At 38.7% G+C, this 22035-nt stretch overlaps 1 protein-coding gene across 4 annotated transcripts in view; it reads left to right on the top strand.

The window, feature by feature from the left end:
• The window catches only part of UBE4B (ubiquitination factor E4B), a 39596-nt gene that overhangs the window by 2537 nt on the left and 15024 nt on the right, over positions 1-22035 (top strand). Inside the window, exons 2-11 of one of the 4 annotated variants that reach the window (XM_030507810.1) lie at positions 3507-3693; positions 8398-8533; positions 9083-9170; positions 11167-11311; positions 11985-12213; positions 12683-12856; positions 17330-17471; positions 17994-18094; positions 19264-19378; positions 20861-20944. In XM_030507810.1, coding sequence (XP_030363670.1) covers positions 3507-3693; positions 8398-8533; positions 9083-9170; positions 11167-11311; positions 11985-12213; positions 12683-12856; positions 17330-17471; positions 17994-18094; positions 19264-19378; positions 20861-20944 — 1401 coding nt within the window. Of the gene's footprint in view, positions 1-3506; positions 3694-8397; positions 8534-9082; positions 9171-11166; positions 11312-11984; positions 12214-12682; positions 13094-17329; positions 17472-17993; positions 18095-19263; positions 19379-20860; positions 20945-22035 lie in introns of all 4 variants that reach the window. The other 3 variants (XM_030507808.1, XM_030507811.1, XM_030507809.1) reach the window with 3 other exon arrangements.

Below are 22035 nucleotides of genomic sequence, written 5' to 3'. Positions count from 1 at the left end.
AGTGTGTGAATTTTGGCACAAGTGATAGCTCAAGATGAGAGTAGGGACTGCATAGAAAAAGGCAGAATCAAGCCAAATATGGCATGAAGTGCAAAAGAGTGAGGTGAATTTAGGATCTGCTAACACTTACGTGATTTTTTAGTAGTGTTTCTCAGCACAGAGCATGACCAGTGTCACCAGAAAACGAAGCACTTCTTAAACCAATTTAACATGCTCTAATGAGTACAGGAAAAATAAAGCTATCCGTTCAAATTACCCCTTATTATATAGATTTGGAACTCTTCTATGATTATGGTAGGATAAGAAATTTCCTTAGTTTCACTAAACAGTTGCCAGTAAAGCAGATGAAAGTGCATGAGCCTGAGGGACCAGTCTTCCTGGTTGCATCTTTATTGGTCTGATGCAAAATTAAATTATCAGTTAACTGTCTTTAACAGGGTGCTGTTTTTACATTGCTAGTTGTAATGTGTCCACTAACAGCTTTGAAGAAGTCCAGTAAGATCAAAAATATATATCTGAAAACTACTATGTGAAGACATAGTCCAGATGTGTCCAGCAAAAACCATACTAATCAAAACACAACGTGCTTCTTCCATTCAACCAATTAGATTTTTTTAATTGACCTTTTAATCTGTATATTATGGAGTCGTGCTGTGTAGGGAAGATGGGCATTGTCTGTTCTGTAGCCTATGTAATAATTAGTAGCAAATAACTTGTTGCTGTTGGGTAATATAACAATACATAAGAGCTTTGTCATGTCACCACTGCAAGTAGTTATTGCTGAAATCAGGGGTTAGGTATTATGGAGGTATCCTAAACTTTCCTAAGAAAATATTTAAAAAACCCCAGCTATGTGTTTCTTCATGGTCACTTGGAGAGTCAGTCTGAAATGAGAACAGGTCACTTCGAACTCCCACAATTCTAACCCATGTTATTTCTGTTATGTGAAGGCAACAGGTTGGGGCCTCGTTTGTGCCTAGTATTGTGCAAACAAGCTACATGGTCTGAGTCCCCTGTCAGTGCTGTTTAAGTCTTAAGGCACAAGGAAGTTAGCTGGATAGAATGTGTGCACCGGTTTTATACTGTATTCTCAAACTTTTCTTTCAGCCTGCACCTTTGCCTCTCTGGCATAATATCTTTGTTTCTCCCTTTTTCCCTTCTCTTACTTAAAACTTTCTAATCTTCGGATTAAATTTCAGACTTCTGAGATAATTTTATATAAACCTAGAAGAATATGATATCTCAGGGTATCCAAGAACCAAATCTGGTCTTTTAGCAATTGCTAAATGTACCCTCTGTTGTGAAAGCTGTCTGTTTTGGTGGAAAAAGTATTCAGAGTTTATTTATATTTTAATGTTAATTTGTTCAGCAGTGAGGAAGATAAGTATAATTTGCTTATCATCCTTAAAGGGGCAGGGAAAAATCCTGTATTACTTTTAATTGTAATGTGCAGCTCTGTGCAGATTTCTTTGTTCTGTGCCTTTTCCAGATTTTTCAGGGCAGGTTTCACTCTGGGGGACTGGTCCCTAAGAAAAATGGATGGTTGATGGACTAAGTTACAAATACAAGGCAGAAAGTGTGCCTTCGTGTCCTTCTGTTTGGACAGTGATGGTTTTGGTGTAACTTGGGCATTGATCTCCCCTCACTGTAGGTGAAGGAATGCTGAGTGGCACAAAGAGCCTCCATTATCTGCTTGAAACTGGGAGATGATGAAGAGAGATTTTGTGCAAGTCATACCTTGTGAGGGACATGACCTTGTTTGAGTAATCAGTGTTTGACTGTATTTGGTAAATATATTGATTATCTGTGTGTTTTTCCCCTTGCATGTTTCCTTCCTGATACCAGATTTGGAGCTAGCTAGCCAGAATGAATATGAACAGTTGTGGAACAGTTTCACACTACCTTTATTTTTCTTGCCTTTTATGTAATCTACATCTTTGTCCCTCAGATACTGCTGCATATATGGGCTGTTTGCATGTGTATTTGTATTTTTTATCCTCTGTTCCTCCCTGCCATTCCTTTAGCTGAAAACCACGGTCACAGATCAGTTGAATGGTAAGGAAACAGATTCTAAAACTTTAATTCAATCCCTCTAATTCAAATTTTCAATTTAACTGGATGGTTTTATTGATAATATTTTTGGTACAGCTTTGTAAGCTATGAACACTTCATTTGGATTCACCAATAGGGAAACTGGATGTGGGGACATGTAGCCAACACAGCATTCTGAGAGCACATCTTAGAGCCCCTAATATATAAATACAGCTTCTGCTTACAGTAAAGCTGAACTATTTATCTATGTAATAAGCTCCCCTGTTTTGCTTGACAAGGAGGAGGGATTAAGACATTCTATTTTTTTTATCTTAAGAACACACACAGAAAATTTTATTTTCTTCCTGTGGTGATGCCTGTCATGGAGGGAGATGTGGTTCCAGACAGTGTTTTCCCACAGTTCTTGAAGTCTGATTTAATTTGATCTGTTCTTCTTCCTGTTGGAATAGGTTTCACAGGCCATTAAATGACTACAGTGCTGTAGTGCGGACATTGACTTGACACAAATCTTTTGTTCACTCTTTCCCTTGCTTGGCAGTTCTTTAGGATTATGAGCAGCAATGAAAACTGATACATTGCATACAATGCTTGAGTATCTTAATACAAAGAGGGAATAACATGAATCGCTTATTTTTGCACGGAGTGGACACCCTCAAACACGATACTTTTATTTTGTGCTGGGCCTATTTCAAGCTGAAGATGCAAGCTTTAGGAACAGATCCTCTGAGGCAGTCTGCGATAATAAATAATTTCTTCTCTGCTTTTCGTTTATGCTTCAAGTTTCACTTGAAGCACTTAAAATTATGAGTTTATAAGTTTTATTTAGTCTATTTCCCATGTATAGTATTAGTGTTATGCGGTCAAAGGCAGATGCTTCTCTGTCTTACTAGTAATATAAAAAACCTGTTGTTTTAAATTGTGTGGTGAAATGTCTCTAGGTGATGAGGGGATGTTGTTTACTGTCTGTCTTTACTTCTCAAGATGCCTCTCTCCAGCAGATGACTTGCACGGGTGACTAGTATCATGTGCTGTGAAATTAAAGCAAAGGTCACGTTCATATTGTCCCTTGTATCAGATTAATACAGTTCATCAAATGCCAAAATAAATGGGGAGGAGTGTTACAGGTTTTGAAATTGCTGAGCAGTAAATATTAAACTTGTCTTACACAACCCTTCGAGGGACAAACACTGTGTTCTCCAGTGCACGTGGTTTTCCAAGGCAGCAAATACATACTTACAAGCTAAACATCAAGGGTGTTGCAGTATAGTCACACAGAGGAACAGCAGTAAGAGTCACCTGAGTTTAGCAGGTTATCAAATAAAGCGTCTGTATTTGCAGTGTCACAGGAGTAAATGCCCCCACCACGTAGGAGGGCCAAAGGGCAACCTCAGGGTGCATGTGCATATGTACAAACAAACTTACTTATTTGTTGTTGTTTCATTTCCCTCGTGCAGATCCGTCGGCGGCGCCTGGCTCGGCTGGCGGGGGGACCATCTTCCCAGCCTACTACACCGCTTACATCACCGCAGAGAGAGACCCCGCCTGGACCTCCTGTAGTAGCACCAGCCCCAGGGCCATCCCATAGTCTAGGCCTAAATGTCCATAGCATGACCCCAGCTACCTCTCCAATTGGGGCATCAGGTAGGCTGGCACGTTGGTGACAAAAATCGTTATTGCATGTCTACTGAAAGTTGTTATACATCTCCTGATCTCTAGAACATGAACGCTACTATTGGTGTTATTTCTGCTTGGCTAAAAGTAATTTTCAGAAAGCAACGTTCTAAAATGGTGAATGAAGGTACTTTTTGTTTCATTTTCCAAATAATAAATGGTTAGATACAATTGCTTGCCAGGTCTAAGTAAACTAATGGCATTTAAAATATGGGTTACCAAAGCTTAAAGTAGATTGTAATACAGTTCAATATTACAGAATATCACAGAAGAGGAAGCCAGTCTGTCAAGGAGACAGGGGAAAAACCCTTCTCAGTCTTGCAACAGAGTGTTTATTGATTGGTTTCTATGTACATTTTAGCAATCAGTCCCAAGTTCATTTTTGATCTTTAATTACTAGCATTTGGCACAATTAAAAATAGTAGGCAGTGACTGTGCATTGTCAGTGTAAGAATAAAGTATTTGCTTTCTCCTTTGTATTGCTTTGCCAATTTCTCTATTTACTGGATCGAATACAAGTAGGATATTTACAGAGGGTATTTATTTCAGAAGATAATACCGGGTCTATTAAAATCAGACAAAGGCAGAAAGCACTTTAGAGAGGTAAAGACAATATTCTTACATGTAATACTACTTTTGACCTAAAAAACACCAAAAAAACCCCTCCAAATTTTGATTTCAAGTTGTCTGTTTTGGAAGTCAGACCAAATTGACACGTTTTCCAGTGTTGTGATCTTTATCTGAAAACTTAAACTGTTTTGCATGTTCCATTAGTGAGCGAAGAGGTTCACAAAACCAGTCTCAAAACAAGTGTCATGATTGTTTTGAACAGGTTTTCAATATGATTTCCAATAATTTGATAGAAATAGTATTTTCCCCAATGCTTCTTGATAAATATGCAGAATTCATCTATTTACCTATTAGCTTTCTGAAAATCTGTTTTTCCCCTTGACAAGTACAGTAATTTAGAAGCCTAAATCTTGTAATTTAATTACAGTGCTGCTCTGAAATACCTAGAAGTGACTCCTTCCTGCTTGCTTTGTTGCCTTGTATCCAAAGCAGGACAGAGAAAAGCTATCAAAAGCATTTTCTGAGAAAAGCTCATTGCAGATGGAATTTAACACTGCGTGTTGTCCTCATGATTATAGGCAGCAACCCAGAAGCAAAGGTGACTTTAAGAACAGTGCAGAGTTCACTTACTGTGTTCACTCGGCCTCGTGACTATTTTAATCTACCTTAGGTCTGACTTTTGCCAAAAGGAGTATTTCTCACTGCCTCTCCCTCTGCTGTCCATAGCAGCTCTGTGGTGAGGTGGATTGTGGGCTTAATCCAGGCGAAAACTAACCCAAGAAAAATAAATGGTTAGTTTTCAACTGCATGAGGTCCTGTTCCATCTTCCTGCACAGCTCTATGACTGCTAATGTCAACAGAGCAGGAAGTGTGGAAGGTTGAGCAGGAGGTTGTACCTGAAGGTACAAATGTGTGTGTATTTGCAGACAGGTTTATCATGGTTAGAAGTGGTCAAATAGCCAAGACCTCAGAGACTTCTGGTTGAAGAATTCATGTATCTGCCCTGTACTATACAGACCGGATTGTTTGACCAGAAACAGAAGTTACCTAGTCAGGATAGTGTTTGCTTCCTACAGTGCCATTCATTGCAGCGATTGAATAATGCATGTCTTTTTGACACCAGGGTAAGAGATATGGTTAAATTGGGGAATAGACCGGGGGAAAAAAAAGTTCATAACTCATCATCTGCTGTACTTACTTAGTATAAATGAAGACTCAGCCAATGCTGTGTGGTTTGCAGGAGTTCCTTTGAGCAGTAGACTAAAGTGACTGCAGAGGGTTTTAATTCGTTTGGACATACAGAGAGCAGCCCCAGCAGAATAGTGTACTTGTAAGCATCCATTTTTATAAGAAGCTGCATGTCATGGTGAGATCACACGTACACATCGATTTCATGGAAAATATGATCATTATTTGTATGTCTTTTGAAAATATTGTGGAGAGCCTAAAAACAGTGTAGCAGGGACAGCCACACATACTGGCTGTGTGGTCTTCATAATTTTTGCACGTCTCTGGTGTTGTCTTTATTTAAGGAAAATGGAACTTTATTGTATACCTGATTCAGTGAAATAAATTCTGGAAGATACATGGTAAAAGGGTGGTAGGTAGAACAGTTTGTTTCAAGAAGCCTGTTAATGAGTGCTGCAGTATGACTGTTGAAGTACATTTTCCTGGCAGGGGGAGTAGAATGTAGAACAATGCAAATCTTCACCCTTGTAAGCCCTATTCCCTCTGGTCTCTTTATCCACTGACTTAAGTAGCTTTTTCTATGGGAAGATTGAGGAGGAGAGAGGAAGGACTCAAGAAAGACCATCCCTTTATAACTGGGATATCTTAAATCAGTGGCATGCTGGAATATCCTCCTGAAGTCAGCCTTCCCCTGCCATGGACAGCATATTTCTGCTGGTGTTATCTTTAGGGAATATGCATCATTGAAATTCTGCTTTGGAAAGGTTCTTTTATTTAACCTGATGGACCTGAGCAGCTTTGCTCAGTTCAGTCACTATACTTGATATTTCTGTATCCTTGGTTTTGTGGGGAAGCTGTCTCAGGCTTTGGGCTTGTGTCTCGAGCATGCACTGTCAGTGTCAAAGCTGTAATAGGTATCACTAAAATTCCAGGACTGGATGAAATAATGAGCTATTTAGAACTGAAATGGAGTTTTCCTTGTTGTTTTCGTCATTCATGGGTGAAATCTTATGCAGACATTTAATATTGGCAAATAGGTGTTGAAGTGAAATCTAACTTTTCTTGGAGGATCTTGGTTCCTATCTCTATTCTTCTCATACTGAAAACCTAATGGGCTTCCAAAACCAGATGTTGTTTGAATGTTGTTAATGAATAACACCCAGCTAGTTTGGAAGGTACTGACCATAGCACAGAAGTTTTGAACAAACTGAGTAAAATTTGTTTAGCAAGTATTTTGTGATACGTGCAACTTACGCATTCTCTGTTGTCCTGCTATACATTCGAGTGCTTTTAAATGTCTTTAGTTATAAATATAACAGAACTATATATACTATAACATAACTATATGTACTTCTATATATATATAGACAATCTGCTTGTTAAATTCCTTTCTGAATACCAGTGCAAATTAGTTTTATCTCACACATCTTTTCCACTTCTTATTTGAAGATCTGAGTGTTTTCTGGATACTGACTGGTTTCCAGCCTAATTGAAGGAGTTAAATTGAAACTATTTTATACCCAGGGAAGTAAACCAGGAGTTTGAAAGCAGTAGAATGAAGCAACTTTTCCTACCTCCCATGCTGAATATCTGGCTGTTCTTCAGCAAGCTAAATGGGATTTTTCTGCTTTCTGCAGTTTTGTTCCTGTAAAATGGATTGTTTCAAGACCATGAAAAGCTTTGGGAAGGGTGTTTGAAAACAAACAGCTTGTGTCAAAGAGCATAGTCCTGATTTGCTCTGTTTTGCTGCCCCCCTGTAACTTCAGAATGTGTTGCTGCTGTAAATGTGGGACAAGCTTGCATGTTTCAGTAGTAACACTACTGGAATTTAAAAATAGGTTGTCAGTCTGGTTTTACACTTCTCACCTGAAACCTAATACTGTTTGGGGAATGTCTTGTAAACTGCAGGTGGAAGAACCCAAAGGAGTGAAATGCACTGCTGCTTTATCTTTAAACAAGCAGATGAATGGTACCTTTTCTTCTCCTCCTTCAAGGAGTCTGTTTACTGACATGCATATACCTGCTATCAATAATCTACAGTTGCAGCTTGCAGTTAATGCTACTTTATTATAAATCATGACTTCAGGTAGTGTCACTAGGCACAAATTTTAGGAATGGACTACACTTAAGAGCCCTCTCATTTAGGTGTTTGTAGAAGCCATTCAACGTGCGTTGTTATTGAAGGCAAGGCTTTTTCTGCCTTATTTGGACTTATGGGTATAACTTTCCTCTACCATGCTAGCATCTAACACTTCTCTGAAGTCTTAATTGCAAAGTGAATCCATCTGTTCATACCCAGACATTCATCAGCCCTGCTCCAAAGCCATTATATTGCTCCCGGTTTGCTGGTGTTCCACGTTGTGTATGTTGTTAGGATCTCTTGGATGCATATATTCTTCTTGTGGAGAAGGAAAAGTACCAGTAATTTCCCAGTACATTGAGTGAGGTTTTGTGGGAAGACTATCAGAACTGAGATTAGTTTTGTCCTGTCTCCTCGCCCAAGTTAACTCCATTGTAATGGCTCAGTGTGAAGTCCTATTCTGATAGAACAGACTTTGGAGGGACTTTCACAAGGTTTTAAGGTAGTATACAGAGCAACCTGATAAGCAATCAGTTTTCCAATGCTTTTATTTTTTATGGGAGTGAATCCCTGGGCACTTCATGGATGCAAATTTAGTTTTGTTCTCTGTCTTGTAATGCAGGTAAGCGTTCTTATATTGCTGCTGCAAGGGGAGGTAGAAAATGTGATTATCTGTAGTCAAATGTGAATATTACTAACATTGAATTCCTAATGCATTACTAAGAATGCTTAAGAGCTGGATGGAGAAACAGTATTTCCTCTCCTTTTCCATCCAAATAACTGTGTAGTGCCTTCTTATCTCTGTAGTAGTAATCTTGGTGGTGCCTTTTCTCTAGGAGTAGCCCACCGAAGCCAGAGCAGCGAAGGAGTGAGTTCACTCAGCAGTTCTCCATCTAACAGCCTTGAAACACAATCTCAGTCTCTCTCTCGATCGCAGAGCATGGATATTGATAGTGTCTCCTGTGAGAAAAGGTAAAAAATGCAGCTTGTCTAAGCCAGCAAATACTGTGCAATGCTCATCATCAAAACCACTTACACAGGAAAATATTCTGCCATTTCTCACTTCCAACTGTGTTAATGCTAAAGAGGTTAATGCTTAAAAATGACACACTGTTTAGACCACCGTAATGCTTTTTCTAGACTGGTTTTAATGGGAATTCCTGACCTAAAGTGGTAAAAAGTCAAAACATTATCTTAAACAGTAAGAGATGAGCATGTGTGGTGGGGGTAATTCAGCTACTCTATTTAAAAAAGTAAAGGTTATGGGATTTCATAGCTGTGTAGTTTGTATTGCCAGCTGAAGAAATGTAGAACTGTGTTTCTTGAGCTCAAAATAGATGTAATATGGGAAGCATTTACCAACTAGTGATTTTAATTGCTGTTTGTGCATATAGCTGTTCCTGTTGCATGGGTTTTTCTTTGCTACTTCTACTTAAGGTGACACTCCTTCAGTCAGCATCTTGCAGAGGACTGTCTGTGGCTTTCTATGAGTTAATGGGCTTCTCTTATTTCCACTTATAGTATGTCCCAGGTAGATGTGGATTCAGGAATTGAAAACATGGAGGTGGATGAGAATGATCGCAGAGAGAAAAGGAGCCTGACGGATAAGGTTAGTCTGGTTTATGTTGGTTGGATGGAGAAGTAATGCAGAGTTTCAGCTTGCAGTGAGTTCAGTTACCTCCATATTTCGAATATGTGCTTTTTGAGAGGATGGAACTAGCCCTCAGATGTCATCTGTGAACAATTTCTTCACTAAAATCTGTGGGAAGGAAAAAAAGTCAAAAATTCCAATATCAAAGCTGCATTTCGATTGTCTCAAACTGGTTTATGAACGATAGTTGAAAACTCTGAAGAAAATGTATTTGTTATATATCCTACAACAAAGTGACCTATTAATGCTGAGATCTATTTTTTTAATATGCAGTAGGCCTGAAGAAGTATTTCTTAAGAGGCTTCTGGAGGTTGTTGCAGCATTTTTGTGTAACATTTAGAGGTCTGCTACCAAAGTACTGCTTCAAATGTTACGTATGTTGAAGTAATGCTATGCAATAAGCTTTTCTTTATGATATTATAAGAAAATAAATAAGAATATTTAGCTATCAAGGTTTAGACAGGTGGTAGAACCATCTAAGGTAGGAAAGCAAGAACGCAAGTACAAAGCTCAAATTCACTCCTAAAATTGTCCTATTGTTTGATTTTTAAGGCCCATATAAAATAAAGCCATAAATAAATGAGACATTATTGTAGTGGAGAGAAGCTTCTACAACAGTTCTTGCAGTGCTCGTTAGATGTCTGTCTTTATTCCTGCACTGTCAGTAATAAGGTCAGTTGGTAAAAGCCTGGCTTAAAGCCATGTAGCAATAACCCTGCCGCAGAATCCTTTCCAGTCCATTCCTAGCTGCAAATTGGGCAGTTGGACAGCTTGCCTGTGCTACTGTGAAATAAATAGCTTGGAATCAAGGGCAATCTTGAAGCAGGGGGAGCAGTGGAAAATAAAATACAGCTTTACAAACTTAATTCAATTCCTCTTACTCATTTGGAGATACCAAAAAGTTAAGTGGATGGGAAACGGCATAGTCCTCATTTATGAGCAAAAACCTTCTTGTCTGGTTATCAGCATTGGAAATGATGTCACTAATAAAGTCGTCTTTGCAGAAATAGGTAGGAGAAGCACTTGAAAACAGTAAAATATCAGTGGAGTGATTAAGTCAATAAAAATTTATTGATGTGCCACAATATATGTTGTATTAAGTAGTTTGAGGGAAAGCTTTTGAAACGGGTCCAGTGCTGGTAGTTGCTGGAAATCTCGGAGAAATCTAGGCTTACCTGGTGACCATTATGAGGTCTCAAATTTAAAGGGAAAAAGGGAGCTTTTTAGTGGCAACCTTGTTTTTTTCAATCTGTGTTTTGTTCTTCCTCATTGACTTCTTTTCCAAAAGAAAAGAATATTGCTATCTCCAGTATAATACACAGCAGTACAATGCGTGCTTCTATTAGCCAAATATCATCAACTTTGTTTTGGTCTAGTAAATATCTACAACTCTTGCAGGAAAATAGCCTCCAAACTAAAACTTTTCTGTCTTTTAAATCCTATGTAGCTGAATTATCTGGTTTGTGTATTATGTTGCTTTTACAGCATTGGTAGAAGAGTGGAGGGAGGACACTTATGTTGCTGGTTTGTCATGTATGTTTTGGACATGTTTTAAATGCTACCTCTCCTGACATTGCAGGGGTAATTCCTTGAGGTTTATTTCTTTGTATTCCACCATTTTTTCAGGTGCACACTCAAAGCTGCCTTAGGATTGCAAGAACCCTCCAATTTAACCTCTGGTAGCCACTATATAGTACCATTCTTCTTGGAGAAACTAGCTTTTCATTCTGAGCACAGTTTAAATGACCTTCATTATTTTTGGTAGAAAGGGGAAGGAGGCAAACTCTTGAGTCTCTTGTTCTGTCCTGAATTCGTTCAAATGAAAGATGTCTTTATCTGGGCAAAGATTTGAAAGTGGGAAGGACTTGGAGAAGCTTGTTCCTTCCTGTGCTGATTGTGACTTGACTAATATAATCGCAGATAAGTTGATGTTTTTTTATCCCCCCCAACGAAGGAACCTCTGTCTGGGTCTGAAGTGTCTGAGGAACAAGCTTTACAGCTGGTCTGTAAGATCTTCAGAGTCTCTTGGAAGGACCGAGACAGAGACGTTATCTTCCTGAATTCACTCTCTGCCCAGTTTAAGCAGAACCCAAAGGAAGGTGGGTATCTGAACTGCTCTCGTTGTTAGGGGTTGAGTGCCATGTTCTCTGTTCTTTGTTTTGAGCTTCTTCTCCCTTTGCTTCAATGCCAGAGCCACCTCCTTGTGGTCTTTGCTTCATTTCAACATCTGCCAGCAGCAGATGTAGCAGGAAGTGGAATCCCCATAAGAGGAACATGGGACCGATTGGTCATACCTCCTGTTTCAGTTGGTTGCTGTGCTCTTGTTGGTTAGCTTTTCTCTGGTTAAACTAGTGTGCTGATGTTGCAGTGTTACTGGATCCATTTTTTTCCCCCCAAAGAGCTTTTACTGAATTAGTTGGTTGTCCTGCATTGTAATAAACATTCAGCAGTTAATTTGATAAGCTAAAAATTCCTGATTATTTTATGTATCAAATTATATTTTTTGTGTCAGCTCTAAGATGACCAAATTCCAAATAGTTATTTTATCGGGGGTATGTGTGTGTGTTTATGACACAACACTCCCAATTCAACAGCAGGGTGGGAAAATCTGAGAGGGACAGACAAAACGACTTTAATAATCAACAATAACATCAGGTCATCTGTGATCTTCTGTGTTTTCCATAAAAGTTACGTTTTTGTGTAGCTGTAATTCCAGAACCTAGTCAATATAGAGAAAGTGGTAGTTGATACTAACTCTCTTATTCTTAACAGTGTTTTCAGATTTTAAGGACTTGATCGGGCAGATTCTGATGGAAGTGCTGATGATGTCCACCCAGTCGAGGGATGAAAACCCCTTTGCCAGCCTGACAGCTACATCCCAACCGATCGCTGCAGCTGCCCGCTCTCCTGACAGAAGCCTGATTCTAAACATGGGCTCTAACCCAGGAAGCAGCCCCATGTTCTGTAATGTGGGCTCCTTTGGTTCCAGTTCATTGTCCAGGTGACTTCTGATTATAACTGAATACTGATTTCACTTGAATATTGATTGTTAGACTGGAAGAAAGAGAGGGACATAGAAATGCCCCAAGAACAATGAATAGAATAGATTTTTGAAGTTCATCACACTTTTTCATGTCGATGTCCCACCATTTCACTGTTTTTGATTACGTTGCCGTGGCTAGAAGTGTATTTGATAGGTCAGAGCCACGTAGCTGGTTCCTTCTGAGAAGTATCCCTGACTTGCATCAGTGGAGGCTATGACTCTTACCTTAAAAATGTGTAGATTGTGGCAGGATTGTTTTATTCACCAATAACAAGAAGGAATAATGTGTGTGAGCTGCAAAATTACTGCTGAAGAGTCATCAAAAGGGCAAGGGTTTCTCTTGCTCATTTTATCTTTTTCACCCTTTTTCTGCATATCCTAAATCATTGCTTTTTGTTTTTTTCTTCTTCCCTTGTAACTGGTTTAGTCTCTATGGGACTAGTCCAGCTCCTACTACCAATTTCACAAGCTATGTACCAATGACTGGTTCATCTCTTACCCCACCAGCCAGTTCAGTTGCCACTACATCTGTGCCTTCCATTACTGTCAGCTCTCACCTCACAGCAACAAGCCCTTCTTGGATGCAGCCTTCTTCTCCGAGGTACCGACCGTACACTGTTACCCATTCTGGAGGCTTTTCAGCTTCTTCCATCCCACGTTCCTCGAGTATTTCCATCCCATCTAGTTCACCAAGTCCTCCAGCCATGGCTGCTAGCCCTCCAGCCATGCCACTCACCCCATCCAGACAGAGACCCACAACAATGGGTCCACCTTTGTTTACTGCTTCACCCAGTACCTTGCGCAGGCGTTCTTCTTTACTGAACAGGATTCCTTCTAGGTATTTCACAAGCACAAAAGAGTGTGTTTGATGTGTGCTGTGCAGGGTGTGGCATAATCATGCAGTTTGGAAGAACTTAATGTCTGTGCTGAGCTCACCCTACTTACCCTGAGTTGATTTCTGTGTTTTGGTTTGTGCTAATACATTGACTTGCTAACAAGCCATCTTTGCCAATACGTTAAACCTGCTCATGCGAGCATTTGAGGTGTAATGTAATTACTTTAAAGGTAGCAATATTGTTTTGATTTCCTACTCTTGCATCCATTCCAGTTAAACTACTAGCTTTCTGTTCAGTTGCTCTTGCTGGATAGCAAACCAAACAGACCTCCTGATTTGAAATCAGTTTTCTCAGTAGGGCTTTAGTTAATTTGTTGAAAGCTGTTACTTGCTGAAATGTGTTGGATTTGATTCCCTGGTGCATAGATTTAAATTACAGATTAGCCTATTTCAGTATGTCAGGCCAAGTACTCCTGCATTTTCTCTTTTGGCTGCTCCTGCAATCCCCAGTCCCTGCAGGAGGGAGAGATGTGCATGCAAGATTTTGAGACCACTGCTATAAAGATCAGCAGCTCAGAACTGTAATCCTGTGTGTTTGGTCATGTCTAAACATTCCCACTTAAGACCTAATTTTTATCAGGTCTCAAAAATTCTTCGTAAGTTTTTGGTTTGTGATCGTGTGATGTTTTGATATGTGGATAACTTGTAGCAGTGTAATAGAGCATGTTAGTATAGTCTTGGTTTTACTGACAGGAAGTTATCCATTGTTTGCATGTTTAGAGAAGATTATTTTTGGCAGACTTGAAAAGAAAAGCTACCATTTGCTTTTGGCTTAAAAAATCTGATGGCCTTCTTCATTTTTGTTATGGTAGTATATACGACAACCCTTTCTCCCTCCTCCTCCTTGCCGTTTCTGATGTGTCTGAGGACAGTAGTGATGAAGAAAATGAAGATGATGATTTTTCTTGTATCCAGTTTGGGTCCAGGTATTGGAGAAAGAGAATGTAACCTGCATGTTTGGTTGATTAGGAACTAACAGTCTGTGTAGGGTCAAGTGTTCTTCAAAGTAACCTGGGAAATGACTAAAGCCAAGGATGTGACTTGGATGGGTTTTTAGGATGATGTATAATGAGTGCTGGTGAGTCAGCTCTTTTTTGAAGAGATGACTAAGATGAAGGCAATGTTACTCATACTGCCTTTTAGGTTTAATGAGCATAGTTTCTGAAATGATGCTTGAGTGGAACTCCTCATTGACTATATGAGTACAAGGAATATTATTCACCCATGGTTGTAATTTTAAATCCAGTGGACCGTCATGCATATGTTTTCCTATCAAAAACTGGAAAATGAGGACAAAGGGTACACATGTATAAAAGATACATTGGCAAATAGCCAGCTGATGCAAATAGTGTGATTTGGTGGAGGATTCATTGCTGTTTGACAGCTGAGGATCACTCCTCTGGCTTGTAAAGCAAATACACCTGAAAGTTTAAACTGGTGCTTTGACATAGCAGTAGAAGCTGATACACTTGGAACAACCAATAATGGAGGGGGAAGAGTCGTATATTTTACTGTTGAACAGAGACTTACTAATCATATAGCAAAGCCCTTTAATTTGTGTGACATGACGATGTACACAACCAAAATGAGAAATGATAGTAGTGAGCTCTGTTCTGAATAGCAGAGATAGCTGTGCAAAAACCTGCAGAGCACTGGATATGCCAAGGAAAAAAAAAGCTTTTGGAAATGTAAATGCAGGGTAGGATCTTCTCTAGTCTTACATTCCATTGCAGAGTAATGCTGCAATGTCTTGGCTGGCACAGAAATATTTTCCTAAAGAAATGCCCCATTCTTTTTGTATCACTGGAAGTTGGAGAAAGGAATAAATGTTTTATATGAAACCCATGTATTTTAGGAAGACTTTTGTGGAAAAGGATATTTCTGTAGTCTTGCTGTTATCTTTAACATTTTCTATCAGAATTCAGACCCCTGATCATGATTTTAGTAATTTTGAGGTGTACAAATGTACAAGGGAAACAAGAGCTTTAAAGACTATATTCGTGTTGAACAACTGGGAGTAAGAGTTGCTCCAAGACTTTCACTCCCCTTTGAAATGTTTTAGTTAAAGCAAAAGTCAGGGGAAATCTAATTGCTTGAGCCTTCTAAAACTAAGGTAGCTGAACATGTCAGGAGGATCTTAATGATGTCAGGGAATGCTCAAAAAGACTCTTCTGTGAGATGATCTCCACCCCCCCCACTACCTTTTGTGTCTGTGGTTGTTCCTGTGGTATGTTGGGACACTGCTGCTCAGGTCAGACTGTTAACTAGAAGACTTTCCAATAGCATCTCTTTTCCAGTCTAATTTCAAGACAGTGAACTTGATAACACAGGTTTAGGGGTTTTTGCATATGTGGAATTTAGGATGATTTTTCCCCACGCTTTTATTTTTATCCTGTTGGCAATTTAATCCCAATGTTAGGTTGAGTTGCAAAGCCTTTGGGAAGGATTTCTGAGGCTGCTATGCTTCTGCAGTCTTAGTTTGTATATTATGTCCTGGCATTCTGCAGACAGCAGTAAAATGTTAGTTAAATTACAAACATAGTGACTGTACAATTATGCAACAACTTGCATTCTGGAAATACCAACGCATTCAGTATGTGTATGAAGGATATATGAGCTTTGCATTAGAATAATTTCAGTTATTGCTGCAGTGAAATCTTTAACAGAATGACTAACTATAGAAGTAGTAGGGTTTTTAAATAGATTTCTATGTTCTTAAAAGGGTCATTTTTAAGCTGAATGTAAGAAGAGGTTTAAAAGAGAGACTATAGCAAAGAAATGATTTCATGGTTACTGAATACTATTTTAATCGAGCTCGGTTTACATGGATTAGTTTTAATTGAGAAACTGAAAACAAATTCTCTCTCTGCAAAAAGAGATGGCTGCTATTAGAAGTTCTGTTCCTTAACATGCTGAGCTACCAGATGCTTAGCAGCAATAACCTTTCCCTGACTTATTGGCTGGACTCTAAAGCTTGCACAATAGCTTTGTACGGCTTGATTATGAGAATGTAAATTATTTTACTGTTTAAAGAAAACTCCAGTTCTGACAGTTTGTTGTTTCAAACATGCTTTTAAAAAGCTGCATTGAAGGAAACGAATACTCTAATTTTCCAGTTTGAGATCTGGGGCTTATAAATTGGTTCTTCATTTCCATCCACCCTGCCTGTACACAGCCTGTTCTTTGAGGAATAGCCATAGAGCAGCCAGATAATTGCTTTTTTTTTTTTTAAATTCCATTTACATAAGTGGATATATCTTGTCTTAATTCCCTTCTGTAAAATGAGGATTTTGCTTTTAATTAGCTTTGCCAAGCTGTTCTGTAGAGAAGAATTCTGTTGAGATAACAAGCCTGAGATGGAGAGTCGTGGGGTGTGTTCTCACTCTTGTATTTAATTTCTCTCTGGGCTCAAGCATGGTTTTGGGGATATAGTTTTCATGTTTACAGTATCAGTGTTTTCTTTCTCCTCCACCTAAGGCTGTGCTATTTAAAGAAATGGCATCCTTTACTGTGAGGGAATTGAAATGAACTGAGTTGAAATTAAATGATCTTTAATGTAGGAGTTCTAAAAGGAACAGTTGCTTTGATGTATCGCCTCCTGCTTTGTTTGTTCTCCTTCCTTAGAATATAAAAAGTGGTGTCTGTAGCCCTATCTGTTGTCTAAGGTCTCTTCTCTGCAGTGGGAGGATCTTGCCTTCCATGAGTTGCTGGTGTTGACAGAGCTGCTGAGATCTCTCTCTCCCATTTTGAATGCTATTCACAGACATGATGCAAAGGTTGCATCATGGCATGGAAGTGGTGTGATGTCCTGAGCCTCCCAACAGTTTTGGTGTTGGGTACAAATTAAAGGCTGTTCATTTTTGGTGTTGCCACGTGAGAATAAGATTTGTGGATTCCCATCATGCACCTTATTGCTGTCTTTCAGATACATAATTCATTTAATAGATAACTGATACTTCAGTCACGTTACAGTAGAGCTGAACTTCTAGAGTTGGACAAGCTGTTCAATGGAGAGCTCTTTATAGGTCACAGAAATTATCTTAACTATTGAGCTGTGTGTGATGGGATGGAGTCCTCAGAAACTTGACAGAGCAAGTCAAGAGCTCATGAATTACTTGATTGTGCACAAGTGAAGAACTGTATCTAACACTTTGTTTCTTCTTTTTGTGGGTTTTGAAGTATTGGAGGCTCTGGCAGCTCAAGTGTTTCCGATTCCTGCAGTGACCACTTCACCATTGAAAATTGTAAGGAGACAGAGATGCTGAACTACCTCATTGAGTGTTTTGACAGAGTTGGAATAGAGGAGAGAAAAGCACCAAAGGTATACGTTTCAGATGAGTGAAGTTATATCACTGCTGTCGCAGACACTCCTCTTACTCTACTTACTTTACTGGGAAAATCGATAGTTCTTTTTTGGGGACACAAGTAGATTGACAGAATTGATAAGGTCCTTTTTGACTGTTATTAATTCATCATATTTTGAATTGTGTGTATGTTTTACATCTCTAAAATAAGCACTGTGTTAGAAACTGTTCTTCCCCTTTTCATCTACTGCACTTTATCTGAGCTTATTCCATGTAAAACATACTTTTGCAGGACCAACTCCCTACCAGCGTTCTATATTCTGTCAGTGTTCTATATTCTGTTTTAAGCTCTTGCTTGTAGGGGAAAAAACAAACCACGCTTTATATATAGAATCTGAAAGGCTTTTAGCTGGAGTAGTGCTACTCTTAGTTTCCGTATTACATTCATATTGCATGAATAAAGAAATTTATCGTATTTCCTGTCTGCTGTGTCTCTGAATATGTCTAGTTTATATTAAAATAACTTTTATTTTTATCAGATGTGTAGCCAGCCAACAGTTAGCCAGTTACTGAGCAACATCCGATCCCAGTGCATTTCACATGCTGCTTTGGTGCTACAGGGATCCTTGACACAACCAAGGTAAATAGAGCTGATGGTAATCATGAAAAGAGACTGTTCTGGGGCGTTTTGTTTTCTTCTGAGGATTAGATAAGAAAACTGAGATCAGTTGTTCGAGCAGGATACATTTATGTGCCAGAGGAGTAGTTTATTGCTTTACCATTGTAGAACTATATTGTTCCCACTAATATGTTGGAGGAGAGCAGTTCAAGTGTTTTCTGATTGTGTTTGGGTAAAATCACTTTTGATTTGAACAGTTTAAATGGGGGATCTGAGTTAACCAAGATGTTTTTTGCCTTACCTCATGCATAAACTATTTTACTTGCAGATTATTGGGGCACTACTTGTGTGAAAGTCAGTAACTAGTAGAGCTACACCTGAGCAATAGTCTTATCAAAATGTATAGCAAAAACTATGTGCCATAGCACATTGTTTACTTCAGAGGGCTTCCCACAACAGATTTGGTTGTGTAAACCTATTTGTAGGCATTCTGCACTAACTCCCAACTCTGAGAGTTCAAGGGCAGTTGTTTCACTAACAGCCCGTTTAGCTGGAACAGTGAAAAGGGCTTTAAAATAGGATATGTCACTTTTACTAAAATCTGTGTAATTCTGGTTTTGTGTTTCCAAACAATACTGATGTAACCTTTAAAGGTTCACCAATTATCCACTGTGCTTTGAGGTTAGTTTTGTCTTTATGTGCACCGGGGTTGGCACTAGAATGAGTTTTATAGATGTAATGAGGAAAAAACCTCTCTTTTTTCATAAATCCTAGGGAGCAGTTAAAAGTAATGACTGAATTAATTCCAAACAGACTAATGTTACGTTCTTTTCTCAGTCTGGAAAAGCAAACATCAGGAACTGTTGTTGCTTCACTAGTTTAGCCTAAAAAAGGTATTTTTTCATTAAAAAGGAGTAGAAGGGAGACCCAGTTACCACACAGGAGCTGTTGTTTGCTTGCAGCCTCATTAAACTAAAGAGAGATGCTGGCAGCAGCATCTGGTTCAGAATAACCTTTCCACAAGTAACTTGAAAAGACAAGGTTAGTTTTGAAAGGAGTAGGTGTGTCTCCACGTTGATAATCTGCTTTCTGGCACATCCTTAGAAGTGATTACTCTGACATTTTTGCAAATACTACTGCAAATAATCAGTAGTTTTTGCTTCATTTCTTTTTCTTTTATACAAATCAAGGTCGTTGCAGCAGCAGTCTTTGCTGGTACCATATATGCTGTGTAGGAATCTCCCATTTGGCTTCATCCAAGAATTGGTGAGAACAACTTATCAGGATGAAGAGGTGTTCAAACAGGTAAGGCATGTAAGGTGAAACCCAAATAATTGTATGATTCTACGGTCTGCAGTCTACAAGAGAGTGGATTTCCAGAGGTTTATTCTGCATCTCACCTTGCTTTGGGGGCCAGGAACCTGTTAAGCAATTGGAGTTTGGTTTTGTTCATTTTTAACTCATTTAGCATGTTGTGAGTAAGACTGACTTTGACTTTCATTATTCACTGGTTCTAATTTGTTAGTAAGCACTGGAGGGCCTAGTAATTAAGACACAAAACTAGCAAACTTCTTCTAGCCCGTATAATGTTAAAGCAGATCAGCAAGGTTGTAGTTGTCTCTACTTAGCACTCCTGTAGTATTATGCAACTCAGCTGTAAAGGGGCCTTCAGAATGGCATTTGAGCCTTCCGATCTTGAAGAAAAGATTACAATAGCTGATCTTTATGTGTTGTGCAAGTACCTTTTAATAACTTGCATCTCTGTCTGGACACCTTTTAGTAGAGGTTCATGTAGTTGAAAGTACATTTAAACATCACCTACCCTGGAGAAGAGAACCATTCCTCCAGCTGAAGCAGACAAAACCTCTTTATAGTCCTTTTCTGTAATATGATTTAATAAGAATTTTTGTCTCTTCATAGAAACAACATAATATACTTAAAATTCAGTGGGACCTCTGGTTATTGTTGCAAAATAAGAGTGTATTTTGAGAGGGTATAGATGTCAGAGCTATGTGATTGGGACTTACTAATGGGGTATAATTACTTTTGATTCCTAAGTTCCTGTCAGGTCATTTCCTCTTTCATAACAATCCTTGTCTGCTGCTCATTATCTTTACTCTTACCACAGCTAAAACTTACCAGCACCAACTTGCTAACATGACATGCAAAATTAAAGCTATGTTATTACCCAAGTGTATAGGCAAATAAATTACTATTCATTTGAGCAATGAAGTTGTTAGAGACCTTTACAGACCTTGTGCTCTTGCTTGTGTATATAATGTACATGCTTGCACACTGCATACAGTATTTGCAGTGATCCTGTATGAAATGTGTATAGGCTTCCCCATGCAGAGAACTTGATGGAACAACATCTGATTTCTGGCAGTGTGCTGACATGACTATTTGTCAGCTTCAGCTCCTATCTGTTAGCTTTGGGTCCAAATCTAGATGTACATGTTGCTGTTTGATTTTGTTGTTTGCAAAGTAAATGTTTGGGGACAAGTTAGAACATGATCAGGAAAAATACATACAAGTGCTGGAAAAGTAGTTCTTATGGATAAGTTGTTATGCCCAGGCATCAAGTCAGTACCTCACTTGCGCTATATGAAGCAAATTGGTTTTTCGCTTTGAATAATCTCTGAAGTGTTTAAAGAAAAGATCTTAGTTTTCCTTTTGTGTAACTTGCCATACTGGAAGAATGAGCAGACATTTCATGCTGTGTACTGCAATAGTGTCATTTGATTGCTTCCTGTTCTTGAATGAAGTAATCTACTTCTGCTTTTACAGATCTTTATTCCCATCTTACAAGGCCTGGCTGTAGCTTCCAAAGAGTGCTCCCTTGATAGTGACAATTTTAAATATCCCCTTATGGTAAGGACTGTGCGTTTCTAGAAGCACTTTCTTTATGATTACTGATATCTTATGCAGATTCTATACAAGATAATATACTTCAGTATTTTTGGCTAGTGGATTACTATTAAACTCTACGTTGGAAGCTAATCTGGTAGGTGATGTGTTCAAGACCATTATAATCTAGTAGAGTGGGAGGCCAGTAATATCTTAAGCTTAATGTACAGCATTTGTGTAGTGGGTTATTCAAGTGTTAATATGTATTCCTTTATGTAAGCTTAATCAAATGTATGGATTTCATCATAGATACTAGTTATAATACTGTAAGTCTGGGAAACAAGGCCCAATATCCATACCAGTGTGTGTTTGGACTTTTGTATGTGGGAAACTAAAATTTATTGTATTAAACCCAAAATTATTTGAATCGGTGACTGTTTAATGTCAGAAAATGTCATAATATTCCCTGGCTGAAAAGTTGGGAGGTTTATTTTTAGGTTTCTCTAAGTGCATACTTTAGTCCTAGGTCTGCCTCCCTCCTCCTGCTTTTATTGACAAAGCAGAAAGGTCGTTTGCAAAGCATGCTTGGCCACAAAAGAGCAAGAGGAATTCTTGGCTAAGCTGAGCTTTGTCAGCCAACACCTTCAGATTTTAGGATCTTCAATGTATGATACAAAAAAGGCTGTTAGATCTCAGATTTCATTTGTGCCTCAGGGTATTAGCTGGGCTGGGGTGTTGCAGAACAAATCACCTAAGCAACTCTGGGATTTTTGCTGGTTCTCTGTTACTCCTCCCAATTTAAATTGCAAACTGTGGCAAATTTGGCTGTTGGCTACACGAATGGGCTGTTTGAAAGTGATATTCCATTTTGATCATATCTACTTGGGACATGCAACAAAAGGATGGAATAGTCATTAATAGCTGTAGTATAATTGAAGAATGAGAACATGTAATAGAGGAGAAGGGGGATATGTGAAAGCCTACAGTATTTCTGTGTTTTCAGAATCATCTGTTATAACTGCTTTCTTTTTTCTGTGCTGCAGTTGAAAGTGAGTTAGAGATCTTGGATAGGATTCTTTGTTTCTGGCTTCTGTGTTCATCTGACATTTTTCCAC

The sequence above is a fragment of the Strigops habroptila genome, chromosome 16 (genome assembly GCF_004027225.2).
Source record: "Strigops habroptila isolate Jane chromosome 16, bStrHab1.2.pri, whole genome shotgun sequence".
Taxonomy (NCBI): domain Eukaryota; kingdom Metazoa; phylum Chordata; class Aves; order Psittaciformes; family Psittacidae; genus Strigops; species Strigops habroptila.
This window is presented reverse-complemented; position numbering and strand designations above follow the sequence as displayed.